This window comes from Podarcis pityusensis, assembly GCF_964106645.2.
Source record: "Podarcis pityusensis genome assembly, chromosome: 3".
In the NCBI taxonomy this organism is placed as follows: domain Eukaryota; kingdom Metazoa; phylum Chordata; class Lepidosauria; order Squamata; family Lacertidae; genus Podarcis; species Podarcis pityusensis.
The window spans coordinates 14,559,569-14,574,316 of record NC_138026.1 but is presented as its reverse complement, the minus strand read 5'-3'; the positions used below and the strand labels follow the sequence as shown (position 1 = coordinate 14,574,316).

The 14,748-nt window shown below is 43.6% G+C and overlaps 1 protein-coding gene across 1 annotated transcript in view; it reads right to left on the bottom strand.

Moving 5' to 3' along the window:
- Window positions 1-522: 522 nt before the first annotated feature.
- Window positions 523-14,748, bottom strand: part of ISM1 (isthmin 1) — a 30,206-nt gene continuing 15,980 nt past the window's right edge. Inside the window, exons 2-6 of the mRNA XM_080999208.1 lie at window positions 11,575-11,814; window positions 8,929-9,202; window positions 7,949-8,092; window positions 5,172-5,261; window positions 523-3,478 (exon numbers count right to left, since the gene is read on the bottom strand). Coding sequence (XP_080855334.1) covers window positions 2,961-3,478; window positions 5,172-5,261; window positions 7,949-8,092; window positions 8,929-9,202; window positions 11,575-11,814 — 1,266 coding nt within the window. The 3' untranslated portion in view covers window positions 523-2,960. The remainder of the gene's footprint in view (window positions 3,479-5,171; window positions 5,262-7,948; window positions 8,093-8,928; window positions 9,203-11,574; window positions 11,815-14,748) is intronic.

Below are 14,748 nucleotides of genomic sequence, written 5' to 3'. Positions count from 1 at the left end.
CAGAGGGAGAAATATTTTTCCTTCTGATCTGTTCCAGGGCTGCTGCTGGGAAAAGCTGTAGTGAGCCTGAAAACATATTGTTGTGGTCTGCCAAAGTGTTTCTAGCCTTGGCAGGTCTGAAGCAATGGGATTTTAATGAATGAGGTGAGAGACAAATTCTAAAATAATTCCCTCCCATCACCTTGACAAGTCTTGTGGCAGTGGCTAATATTAATGTTTTCTTAGACCTCGCTGTGGAAGCTACATTTAAATTTTCCTTATTTTTCATTCTTGGTCACAGAAACAAGTGAATCTGTTCCCAAACTCCTGGTAAGGAACGTATTAGCCTTATGGAATGTATTAGCATATACAAAAATTGTTTTAAGATGCTTTTACTAGAAGACACTGTCGGTGGGTCGCCTGCTCACTCTTTCTGGCATCCCTCCTTCACCTGCTCAGGCCTTCTTCATGGAGCCATAAGCATTCCTTCACATTTCTTCCCTGTTGTATTTAACATCCACATAATGAGAATGCAAATTAACAGATGTTTCATCATGGCTTTATTGATAAACCTGGATTTGTGCACCAGATCTCTATGGAACACGATTGTCCCTTTCAGAAAGTCCCTTTGCTTGCCACTTTTAACTCTGCCAAATTCATGTTAGCTGCAGTTTAATAAATACGCTACAAAAGAATGCAGTAAAGTTATAACACTCCATCCCTTTACTGATTATTTTAAAAAAACTTTGTTAAAGAATAGACTTTCTTTCGTAAAATACTATGCATTTATTTGGTATATGGCCAAATGACTTGGTATAGACTCAAGAATAAATAACAACAAGGGCATATTTTAAGAACAAATCTCTTTACAGTATGTTCCTTCAGAAGATGAGTTTGAACAAACAGCAAGGGTATCACATGAAGTCTGCTTTAAATTGTTCTCCCATGGCTGATTCATTCATGTTAGCAAGGCATGATGCGTGTGCAAGGGCAGTAAAGTGGACTGGGCCATATTCCTTTTGCTGTTGTAGAGTTTGCCTGTGTAAACATAGACAAGTGCACTTAAATTCACTGTAGGATTCAGTAGGCTTGAGAGTTCTCAAGTTGGTTGGATTGGGACTTGCTCTGCAGTGGCATGGATAAAATGTTCCCTGCCCTCCTAACAAAGCCACTACTACAGTCATACCTCGGGTTAAATATGCTTCAGGTTGAGCGCTTCCGGGTTGTACTCCACGGCAACCTGGAAGTAACAGAACGTGTTACTTCTGGGTTTCGCCGCTCGCGCATGTGCAGACGGTCAAAATGACGTCATGTGCGTGTGTGGAAGAAGGGAATCACGACCCACACAGGCGCGGGTTACGTTCGCTTCAGGATCCGAACGGGGATCTGGAAAGGATCCTGTTCATATCCAGAGGTACCACTGTACAGAGAAGAAATTAAAGTGGCTTCTACATGGAGACTGTGTATCATGTATACAGACCCTCTGGGAGTGAAAGCTCATAGAATCAGCAACTGTGGTTGTTTATGAATAAACTGAACACGGGAACACATTGGTCATAACATGAATCAGACCCTAATGCTGATGCGCAAACTTGCCTTCAACCCAGAAATGCATTTCTGACACTTTTCCAATTAACTGATCCGGTTATGTGTGTGTTTTTAACTGCAACTCCCAGTTTTTAAGATACCGCCCACATTTTTGCTTTATGCACAGCGGGTAAGCCTGCTCCAAGTTGCTTAAGGTTATTTTGCTTAGGGCTGCTTTACACATTGTGCAGGATCAATCAAAGTTAGTCAACAAAATGGGCATTCAAAAGGGAGGTGCAGCCAGTTCTGGGTCCCAGAAAAATATGGCTATACAATAGGTGAGTTTGCTGTGTTTACATCCTTGTAATAAGGCGGTGTGTGAAGAAGACTTTGAGGGACTTTAACTATCCATGCAGCTCCTCCCTCCCCAGGCCTTATCCTTGAGTGGTGGCACAAAATAATATCTGTAATGAAAATGTGCTTTACTTCTGCTCACATCCCTGGAGCTATTAAGAGCTCTTAGTAACTGGACCCCTGCCAAGCTAAATTGCAAGGCAAGTATAACTCCAAAATGGGAATGAAGAGAGTTTTGCTTTGTCTATTGTATCTACCAGCTTCATTCCTCCTCTTGAATAATTACTGCCCTTCCCTTTTAAAAAAACCTCTTTCTTTTTCTTAAATATGTCTAAATATTTTCATCAATATATCTCTAAGGAAATTATGCTGCATTTGTATTAAATAACTTATGTATGGAAACTGTTTAATAATGATCTGGTTAGAGTCCTTGGCTTTGATTTAGTAAAAATATTTCAGAGGTACTTGTACACTTTGCAGAATAAGGGATATTTGATTGCGTCAGCCACACTTTAGGTATCACAGTCTTTTACTCACCAGAGTCAATCACACAGACGTAGTATTTGACACAAATCAAAGTCCCTGACTTCTGCACAGGCACAATGGCAGTGGATGCTGATATTTCTCCCTGCTGTTCTGAACAAAAGTAGTACCATCAGATGCAGTTCTCAGATGCATTAGATGGATAACCCATCAGCAAAAGCCCCATAACTGGGGTTTGCAGTTGAGAAACGGACTCTTGAGTTCTGTTGCCTCAACCACTGAAAGCTGAGCTTTTCCCATACAGATTAAAAAATGATAGCCCAGTCCTTACTTGAGCATGATTTTAAAAACACAAAACCTTACATTGGTGCAGAATGCATAACATTATATAAATGTCTATTTGCACAGGGGTCCATATGCAATTTCTATATGCATATATAAATAACACACTTATGAAAAAATGTGTATTCTATACAACTATATACAGTTAGTTGGGGTGGGTGGAGGAATGGGACATTAAATCTGTACGCTGAGAGTTTCTTTGATTTGGGGTCCTGTAGACCAACCGCCCGTGTTCCACAGACTCTGATAGAAGTTGGCTTCTTTCCTCCGCCTTCTCAGTACTCTCTTGCTTCCTGAAATTGTCTGTAATAGTCCTCCTCTGAAGGGTTCTCTGTACATTTCTGACCATTATTAGGAGGCCTGGCTTCATTATAGCGGCTCCAGTCCCCTTTGCAAATGATCCAAGGCAAGATGTCCACTTTGTAATGTAGTTCGGCGGAGAATTCTATGCTGATCAGGTTTGGGGTGCCTGCTCCTTTGCCCCTTGTGATCAGCTGCATGATGTCATCGTAGCAACAGTGCTGTGCAGCCAGGGTGGTACTTTCCAAGGACAGCATGGACCGGATGCAATAGCGAGCGGTCGGCTTATAGATCTCCAGTTTTTCCTTTGGCCCACTCGCATCTTTCCAGCGAAAGTTTTTCCGCTTAAGCCGGTCGTAGATATCGGCCGTGCTGTAGGCAACCTCTGTGGGATACGTGCAAGGGCAAGCAGGGAGGTCGTTGACCACTTTGTGCATGTACTTCTTTAAGAATTCACTCTTGCAGCTCATCCACCTTTCACAGCTGTCAGTATCTGGACAGTAGAAAAGGGACACAAGGAGAACTTGACTGTGTTTCAGAGATGACAAAAATGCAGGATTTTGACAGTATTTAGCTAACATCACACTCTGGTAGTCAAGGGTTTGCTTTGTGTTCTATCACAAAATCAATTCCAATATTATTTTAAAAATGTTTTAAGGCCCTGGAAAACATGCAACAACAACAATTTTTTTATTATTTATACCCTGCCCATCAAACATTAAAAACTTCCCTAAATAGGGCTGCCTTCAGATGTCTTCTAAAAGTCAGATAGTTGTTTATTTCCTTGACATCTGATGGGAGGGTGTGCCACAGGGTGGGCGCCACTACTGAGAAGGCCCTCTGCCTGGTTCCCTGTAACCTCACTTCTCGTAGTGAGGGAACAAGCAGAAGACCTTTGGAGGAGGACGTCAGTGTCTGGGCCGTTTAGGGCTTTAAAGGTCAGAACCAACACTTTGAATTGTACCAGTTTCACTGTCAACGTGTGATATGTCAATATGTCAGCCTTTCCCTATGGAGTGTGCATCTTGTCAGAAGAAAAGACATTATGATTATGATTATTATTATTATTATTAAAATGATTATAGTGAGTAAAAGTAAATATGAAAAGAAAAGATCAGAAAAGGGAAAAAGAAAAATGATAATTTTTTTTAAAGCAGAGGAAAACAGCAATAACATAATAACCATAACATATAATTAATGTTACCAAACTATATAGTATATATGTCAATGGACTCATGGGTCACTATGGTTTTCATAAATACGTTCCAAATATCATTTAAATTTGTCCATGTATAATCTTTGTCTGAAAGCAATCCATTCACGTGTTGCAAGAGTTGTCGTATCATCTATCCATTGACCAAAGGGGGCTGTATTTTTGCCCTTCCATATATCAATATCAATCTTTTGAAAATATACTGTGCATTCTTTAGCTACACTAAAGCTGAAGTGAGTGCATTGTAGTGCACCTAGTTTTCATGAGGTTCCCTTATGATTAAAAAATAAAATGTGGGTTAAAATTTGGCAGAGCACTGCCCCCCCCGCCTCTGTGAGGGCCTCTTCAATGCAGCTGCACAGAGACACTGGAACTATAATCTTAACGGATGATATTGAAACAGCTCCTTTATAACTGAAGCCATAAGTGGCTCACATTCCAGACTTGTAATATGTGGGGAGACAGCAAGATATCTGTGCAAATCAGGATATGACACTAGCAGAACACTCATGAATGATGAAGTGAGGATCTGCATCTGGAATAAAGAACAGAGTCAAACCTTTGTGCAAGTTTTAAGAAAATCCTCAGCCTTGCTCCAAGCAATGCTTTCGCATCCCATAAACAATGCTCCGGATTAACCATGTCTTGGCCAGTATGGACAGATTTTGGAGTGCTACCTGTTGGTTGCAGAGTCACCCTGAACATATTATGTGCAGCTGTCGTATTCAAGTTTTTGCCTTTTGTCCTTGAATAACGAACTTGCAATGATTCAAGAAGGCTGTGGCACAGCTGGAAGCAGAAACGTTTAGTCCAACATTTTTCCTTTAGAAAGCCCACTGGGAATGGCTGCTGAACAATGTTCCCTCACAGCACCTTCTCAGAAGTGTCCTAGGGGGAAACTGTCACACAGATTGAAGTCTGCCTGTATCATTTAGCTCTGAAGGAAGAGAACCCTCTGCTCCTTTCTGCTTACCGACTTCGAAGAGCTTTGTGGCATTGAATTCTTCGCTTCCTGCGAGCAAACTCACTTCTGTGGCTGCTGTCCTGAAGGTGTCTTCAATCCCTGAAGAAAGCAGGGTATATAAATATATTTTTTCAGTAACGGCACATAATACAAGGCAGTAAAGAAACTAGGCTTGCATTAGTATCCCACTGATTTCTTATGTTCCTATAAACATTCATGCCGTCATTGTTACTTTTAGTTTATTGGATTTCTTAACCACTTGTCACCATGAGGTCCCAGGGGAAGGTTACAACAGCAATATAAAAATACAATATTAAAATTGGTTAAAGCTCTTGCTTTCGATTCAGAGAGAATGAGAAAGAACCTAAGAGAATGAAAATTACTTCTGAGCCTCAGCAGTCTTGCACTTTAATACAAAGGTCAAAACAAATGTCCTCCCACCCCTCTCTGACACCATCCCCTCTCTCAAATATTTTAATATTGACTTGAGATGAATACCTGATACTACTCGCTGGTGCCATTAAGTACCTTCTGAATGGTTATGTTTCTCTGAACATCACAGCAATCGCTTATAACTGCCAGCGACTGGAAACTTAAGTCGCAAGACAGTTTTTCATTATTTTCTGCTTGCAGTGCCAGCAAACGAGTGCTGAGCAGAGGAGTTTTCGACTGCTACGCAAGCAGATTTTTATTTTATTTTTACAAAAAACAGGATGTACTACATACTGGTGTTGCAGGCTGATGAAGACAATGTGACTGACAGACACGGTGGTGCAAATATTTGGGCTATTAATAAATCCAGACCTTAAGAAACCACCCCAACATGAGAGGAACGACGACGACAACAACAACAACAACAACAACAAATGCCTGCAGATATTCTCTCAGCTGTGCAGGAACATCTTATCTGGGGCCATGTTTAAATGACCTAACCACACGAGCAGAGAATGAACCACCTGATTCCACACACCCCCTTCAGCTCCAGCTGGGTCAGGTGGAAGCAACTTGTAAACAAAGTTTACATTGTTTGGAAAATGTATTTGGACAACAAAGGCAATCCTCTGTCTGAAAGATGCTGCTCTGTTGAGCTAGGTGCCTCTATGCCAAGCCGATATTAGCAGCACCTTTGAGACCGGGCCTTGCCTTTCCCCCCCCTCAAACATGCATCACACAGACGCAGAGTCTAGGGCTGGTCAATTTAAACTGCACTGTCTAAGGAGGTTGACTTAGGGATGCCATTTTTACGCCTCTATTCCTGTTAACAGAAAGGGGAGATGAGGGGCGGTGGGCGGACCAAAAAATCAAGGTTGCTATCCCATAAAAAACAACCAAGGGGAACAAATTCCTTAAATAAAGCAAAGATGGCACTTTCTATGTAGCCTAAAACTATGTGCATTCCACAACGCACATCCTCAAATTGGCATGTCAGCATCACACATGACAGTTCTGGAGAAGTATCAGCAAATTATCTTTGTAAGTTGAAGACACAGTTATTTGTTCAGACGAGCTTTCCCTTGCCGTTGTTCCAGACACGCACCCTCCCTACAAGTTATGGAAAGTTTGTTGAGCAAGATACCCAAGAACCCACCATGAAGGTAAAACTCACGGCAGTTTAGTTTTTGCCCTTGGCATTTCCAAATTCTCAGTGGAGTTCTAATGAGGGTGAGGGTTCATTCTCTCTGGCAAATCCTTGGGCAATTTCTACTGTGTCGTCATGCTCCTTCCAAGGAAACAAACATGGCGCCGTCAGTGCCAGCTGTCAGGCGCCAGGTTGAGACACTCCGTGTTGCCCAGGCATTGGGTTATTAATCTGGAACATACTCTGGTATGAATTTGGCCTTTTTTGTGGTGCTCACCATTTAGGTCAGGGGAATGATTTCTTCTTTTCATACCATTGTTTGAATTTCTGTTTATTGCATCTTGGGTTTTATTTTGCATCTGGTTTTTAACTGATAGTTTTTAATGCTGTTTGTAGTTTTATGGATCTGTATGTTGCTCTGAGACAATTTATTTGAAATAATAAAGCAATGAAATAATAATAGTAGTATGATTAATGAATATGCTTTTAAAAAAATAGTGCTAATGCTCTCTCCACAAGTAAGAATTCCCTGAAGATCTCAAAGTGTTTTCTAGTTGCACTTTTGCATCTAAATACAGGCCGTGTTGGAGGGATGAATGAGAAATATCAGGGAAGGGCTCCATTGCCTAAGTTAAAGTATAGTTACCAGCATGTTCACATCTGAGTGAAGGGCCTCCCTGACCCCACTAGTGATGTGTGTGCAAGAGTCATAGTTTATCCAAGGTACCACATCCAAGGCATTAGGCTTTGAACTGCTACGGCTGTCTTGATCATCTCATTTTGCATATTGCTCTCTTTCTTTACACTTTGAAACCTGATGTCACTGCAAAAACACCAAAGCATCTTATTCTCTTAGCACTTATCTTTTTAAGCAATACAATAATGGTAAATGCAATTAGAACTTCAGAAGGCAGGATACTCTTATTTCCTATAGTACCCCATCTAGTGCATCTCGCAAGAAATGCAGGTCTCTCTTGCCTACATCTCTGTAGGCTCTGTTGAAATCTGAGGCACACAGCATGAGCAGTGCTCCTGAAGGCCCTTTAGAAAGGAAAAGCATCTGGCTCTGCCTTGAAGGCACAACAAAGCTGATAATTTCAGATATGGGGAAGCATCTCCTCCTATTATTTTAATATGATACTTTTTACCAGCGAAGGGTTGCAAGCAGTTGTGCTGTTCAGGTTAATGCAATTAAGCGGAGCCTAACCTGGACAGTTGGGCCTGTCACATGTCCTTGATTCGGTGGCTGTGCAGGCATAGCCACAGGTTCTGGTGCGCTTCTGATTGCCGTTGCCACAGGTTATACTACAAATAGACCAGGGGCTCCAGTCTCCTTCCCCGTCTATGTAATCTGCAAGGGAGGAACAAGACAAAACAGGAGAGAACTAGCTGGTAAACAAGTAAATGTTTGATTATAAAAGTAGAAATGGCAAAAAAACAATACGTGTTGCTATCTGAGGACTGGCTCGGATATTAAGTGGTGTCTTCAACAAAACATTTGCTGCTGTTCACAATGCGAGTCAGCATTGCCTTTTCTTGGGATACTCTATCCTATCGCTTCCCTCCCCAGTTTTCCATTCCATGCTCACTGAACGTGCTCAGACCTTAGCGAGCTGATTTGGCTTCCCCTTCCTTCCCCACAAAGTTTATGTGTGCTTCTGCAAATTCTGGGGTTCACTCGAGCCGGCTGATACTTCCCTCTCCTGTGTAAGTGGATGTGCTTTGGCTACACGATAGTCAGAGAAGATCGGTATCAGTGCATAGTATATATTATCTAAACCTCAGGGAATCAGTTAATCTGAAATAACTGAAACACAATTCCTTTTCTCTCTCACCTGTGCCCCTGACCCTCTCTTCCCTCTTATTATCTTTGGTGCCCAGTCACTCTCCGTAGTGGTGGGTGCCCTCCCAACACCTGCTTCCCTGTTAGTGCAGCGCCGGGTGGTGGCGAAGTTGTGCAGATGCACAAGACTGGTCCCACCGGTGCCCCTGCGTGTTCCCTACCTCATGCCACCCTCCCCCAACCAAGTCCAGGTAAGAAGCAGGAATGCTGGTGTTGAAAGTACCTACTCCTGCCCCCTGTGGCTCTGCCCCACCTCACATTTCCACTGCTGATGGTTCCTCACCTGCAGAGCACTGCTACCAACCTGAGGTGCTACAAACAAGGGATTCAGAAGGCTCACTCACCATACTCTGGCTGTGCCTTTGAGTCAAATGTCCGGTGACTAGGTGCGTGACTTTCCCACCCGCCACCAACGGGGTTCAGGAAGTTGCTGTCTTCGGTTGTGCTGTCATACTTGTAATCCTGGTCCCCGCTACTCATGCGGGTGACCGTGGGTGCTGATCTCTGCCACCAGTTCCTCCAGTCTGGTGATGGGACAGGCCAGCTGGGTTTGCTGCCTTCCTTTCGGAGATCCTTCTCTGGTTCAGAATCTGGCCCATCAACAACTTCTATAGTCACCTGGAGAATTCGAGACAGCAGGCAAATAAGAATTCAGGTCTCTACAGCTCTGTCCCAAACACCAATCCAAGAAAGAAAGAAAAATATGTTGACATGCCAGTGAAAGATTTTGTCAAGCCAAGACAAAAGGCATGTGCCATCTGGAACTTGCAAGGGAGGGGAAAAGGAATCCATATACATCCTTGGATCCCGAAGGCCTTACGAGTCAAACGTTTTGGCTCCTGAACGCCACAAACCTGGAAGTGAGTGTTCCGGTTTGCGAATGTTCTTTGGAACCCGAACGTCCGAGGTGACTTCCATGGCTTCCAATTGGCTGCAGAAGCTTCCTGCAGCCAATTGAAAGCTGCGCCTTGGCTTCTGGAATGGATTCTGTTCAACTTCCGAGGTACCACTGTGTGTGTGTGTGTGTGTGTGTGTGTGTGTGTATGCAACAAACAGAAAGGATGTCTGCCGTCTTCTGTCAGACTGGTCCTCAGTTAGTGGAAGAAGTAGATTAGGCCCAGGGAGGTTTGTACTACTAGCATCACCAATATTGACTTTTTTGTTTGGGTTTCCTTTTAAAGAGGAGAAGAGGCAGAGAGCAAAGGTTCAAAGAAGGACAGAGGTGCCACAGGACACTTTGTTCTTGTTTATGCCGCATAGAATTAACGTGCTCTGGAAATGTGAGAAACGGTGACTTAAAAACTGGAGGAAGAGGAGCGTTCACAAAAACAGAAGCAGCGAGGTATCGGAATCCAAGCCCAAGAGCTCCTCACAGTTGGTACACATTTAAATAGGCTGGGAAACCGAAAGGGGGGAAAAAAGAACATCACACAGAAAAAAAATTTGGCAGCCAAATTATTGGCTCGACACATGACTTCACTTTGTTTCGAAGGAAAAGAAAGTGAAGCTGTTGCACCCTGAATAGCCTTGCACTGCTGGCATGACCGCATGAGCTGGCATGTGTCAAATCAATGGGCGATCAACAAAAGAGCTTTTCACCAAGAACGAAGAAAATCTCTGATCCCCAAGGAAATATGTTACTGGCTTTAAAAAAAAAAGCACCTCATTTTCAAGGACTTCCTGTGAATTCGTTTACTTGAGTGCAGTGGTGCATTTGGCTGCTGATTTGGCAACGGAGTTTAAAAAAGCATCCGTAGCACAAAAGTAACAGCTGCTTGGGTTACCCTTTTCAAATGTCTCCTTGTCTTGCTAATACTGAAACAATTGCACAAATGGAAAAGGGGCTGAATGAAAATATTTCATTTCTGGGAAAGATTGAGCCAAATAATGAGTAAACAGACAGGCACTGTATTCATTTCAACTGGCACTAGGTAGAACAAGTCTCGAAATTTTGTGCAAGGCTATTGTCCATGACTGACTGCTGTCTTGTATTGCAAACATTTAAAAAACAACTTACCTACCTTTATTATAAGAAAGTCCAAGGAAGTGTTTATTTTTAAGTGTACATGTGGGGGAACGGTAGAATAAGTTATACATGTCTACCTGAAAATCTTCTGTATATGGTTGTATCCCATGTTCGTTATTGTTCTCCTCAGAGTATACCCACTGAAATTAATATATGCAGGTTACTCGTTTTTTATTTAATTTCAGTGGGTCCACTCAATGGATAGAACTAACATTGGGTGCAACTCATAGCAGATTCTGACATTAAACCAGTGACATATACAAAGTGATGTGCCATTTTCAGGCAAACAATTCTGCTCTAAAATATTGCAAATGTTCTGACTGATGATTTTGGAGGAACTTGCTCGAAGTCTAGTGTTTGTTTCAAGTTATGAGTTTTGTCCCTGTTCCACAGTTCAGTGGTTTATTTCCATTCAAGCTAATGTTTATCCATAAGGTTTTGTTTTCTGGGCTCATTTCAACATTTGAACCAGTCCTCTTATACAATATTCTAGGCAAAGATGGTCCAAACTATTTCAAAGAAGCTATGTGAGTGTTTCAGCACCACACGTTTACTGTTTAATTGCAGCAAAACATCTTCAGTCAGATGAATAAAGTTCCAAAAAACTTGTGCCAGACATCTCCACATTTACTTCAACTTTAAATGCATGACCTTTGTTGCAGGGTTTGCTAAGATACTGGTCTGTAGGTATTTTGCTTTATGTTGATAATATGTTTTATCATATTGACACCAACAATATACCTTTTGAACAGAATAATCCATCTGTTTGAACAGATCAATCAATCCATTCACCAATCACCTTAGCTGTATGGCAAATGGAAACCTGGGGGAAGAAAAACTCCTTTCTTACATTTCTTGGTTTCCATGTGGCTTGTAGGTTTCGTGAATGAAATTGTACCTTTGTTAGACGCTGTTTATTCCATGATTCAAGTAAGAGCCTAAATAGGAAAGAAGAGTTTTTTACCTGGATGTTTGGGTTTTGCCCATTGATGTCTGCTTTTGAGAGGTCAGGAAAGTTTGGGAGATCCAGAAGGAATGGCCTCGGCCCATCTCTTTGCAAAGCTGTATGCCCATTCTCTTGCCTGAATCGCTGCTTGGTGAATGATTTGTGCGCGACATGGTGGTCAGGATAATCCCGTCTGTCCTCAGGGTTTAGTGTAAAGCTGGCTTCAGGTGATGGAAGACCATCTGTGTGGAGGGCATCCTGGGGGCAAGAAGCAAACACCAAGATTACACACAGCAAATAAGAAAGATGGACAAGAGTTAGCAGAACACAGTGGGTTGGTTTACATGTCACAGTTACGCTTAATAACTATGCTTTAAAGGTGTGGTGGTACACTGGCAAAAATGGTGTTCACTTTGCTTCTCCCCCACTCTAACAATGGTTTGCTCCTGGATTGCCACTTGCCATTTGCCTGGGGGAACCCTAAGCCAAACCACGGGTTAGCTCCCTGTAGGAGCAGGAGATGAGCAAAGCAGTCGTGAGTTTAGCCCCATGCACAAACGTTTTGCACGTTCACTTTTAAGCCACGCGATTCCCCCTCATTTTATCATCACAACAGCTTTGTCAGGTAGCTTGGACTGCAAGACAGTAATTGATTACCCAATGAGCATCGCAACTCAGGGGCTTTTCGCACTGACCATTTATAGTCACTGTTTGATTCAACATTTTAAAGACTTGACTTTGTAGCTGATACAAATGTTAAGAGAGTGAGTGCAGGGTTTTCCTTTCCATGGTCATAGTAAGCTTTGCCCAAACTGAGAAAAGTTCAGTGGTTACATTCACACGCCTAAAGTGTCCTTGCGTTCCTCTAGCCATTAAATATCAGCATGCTGAGGGGGTCAGCCCTTTTTAATTTATTTATTTTTAATGCCTAGTACCCCAGAATATTGACCTTGTGGAAGTACAGTGGTACCTCAGGTTAAGTACTTACCGTATTTTTCGCCCTATAGGACGCACTTTTTCCCCTCCAAAAATGAAGGGGAAATGTGTGTGCGTCCTATGGGGTGAATGCAGGCTTTCGCTGAAGCCTGGAGAGCGAGAGGCGTCGGTGCGCACCGACACCTCTCGCTCTCCAGGCTCCAGGAAGCTATCTGCAAGCCTTGCGCACCCGGAGGATGCCCCGTGCTTCGCGCAGGTGTCCGCAAGCCTTGCGCGCCTGGGGGGAGATCCTGGCTTGCGGGTGGCAGCCTGCAGCGCGGAGCATGGGGCGCCCTCCAGAGGACGCCCCGTGCTTTGCGCAGGTGTCCGCAAGCCTTGCGTGCCCGGGGGAACTCCCCCCGAGCGCGCATGGCTTGCGGGCGGCAGCCTGCAGCGCGGAGCACGGGGCGCCTTCCAGAGGACGCCCCGTGCTTCGTGCAGGTGTCTGCAGCCTGCCGCCCGGCGCGTGGGGCGCCCTGAAGCAGAGCGCCCCTCACGCCGGGCAGACATCGGCCAGCCCCACAAGCTCGGGAGACAACGGGGAGGCGCAGCGCCGCCATCCCACTGTTCCCCGACCTGGTTTTGGGGGGGAAATAAAGGTAAAAATTTTTTCGTTTATTTCCCCCCCAAAAAAGTAGGTGCATCCTATGGGACGGAGCGTCCGATGGAACGAAAAATACGGTAATTCGTTCCAGAGGTCCGTTCTTAACCTGAAACTGTTCTTAACCTGAAGCACCACTATAGCTAATGGGGGCCTCCTGCTGCTGCCGCGCCACCGGAGCACAATTTCTGTTCTCATGCTGAAGCAAAGTTCTTAACCTGAAGCACTATTTCTGGGTTAGCGGAGTCTGTAACCTGAAGCATATGTAACCCGAGGTACCACTGTATAGGAAATCGGAAGAGGAAGTACGCTTCTGGCAAACCCGGTTTTTGTGGCAAAATTTTGTCTGCAGCTAATGACTGTTGTCATGCATCAGATGTTGACTCAGTACCATCATCTCTATCTGCCACAACTCTCCTCTGAACTCAGCTCTCAAACCGACAGCTCGCAGTGGTCCAAGGGAAGCAGCACGAAACGGACGCCTTCCAAACTATTGCCGCTGACCCCCACCACCCTTCACACAAAGAACAGGCCAATGCTTGTCCCCATGCCACACAACTAAAAATATTGAGGATCCATTCTGGATCTTTCACCAAGTTGGATTCCTTACGGTATAAGAAGCAGCAGATTTCCAGGTACATTATTCTGGAATACTAGCTGGAATATACATGCTGACGTCATGCAGCAATGTGTCAAAAAATCTGAAAAACTCAGCAACCATTATGCTATAAAAATGGAAAGTGTAGAAAGGCCCTAAATAAGATTTTCCACCTGGATGTCACAGGTCCTAGTCTGAGACTCTAGCCACTACTCCACACTGAGGTCTGGAGCGAGTCGTTAACTGCTATATCTAGATAATCTCCTTTTCAGGTTGACTTCAAGTGGGTCTTCAATTCTTGCAACATGGTAGAAAAACCCTGCAGCTTTAAAAGCATGCAGCTTCTCAGAGCTGTCTGTAGTTTCCAGCAGGCAGCTGCTCTCTGCTCTTTGCCTCTCCTCCTGCCCCCTCCCCAAGATCATTCACCATCTCCTTGCTAAATATATTTGTGTATCCATCGCCTGTCAAATGGTGTTTCCCTTAGTGTCTTGAAAGCATTTTGTCGACATGGCTCACAAGGAACAAGGATTTCACCAGAGATTCAGAGACCAAAAAACATCTTGTGCTTAAATAGATTGCCTCTCCCAGGATGAACCTTGCCTTTTCAAATATAACGCTTGCCCACTGCGTCCTCCTGGAGCTTTAACTTCTGACTGTAACAGAAGGGTGTTATATTTGAAAAAGTAGGGTCACCTTGGGAGAGGCAATCTATTTAAACAAAAGATGTTTGGGGCTCTTGTTTATAGAAGCAAATGCCCTGGGTGTCAAGGGAATTGCACCTGTGGTCTCTTTCCTTCATTTGTGAAAGTGTCAATGGCATTTGCCAGAGTTCAGCTCAGAAACAATCTCTGTGAGCTTGGTAATGCTCGCCTCAAAAGGAGATGTGAGCATTCAAAACCCCAAATTCTTCTCTGGTTGCTGTATATCAATCGTATGTTGTCAACTGCAAGTTGGTTTTCACTTTATGTGGCAAAGGTGCTCAAAGTATATTCATTGGGCCTTCCTGGTATATGTTCCC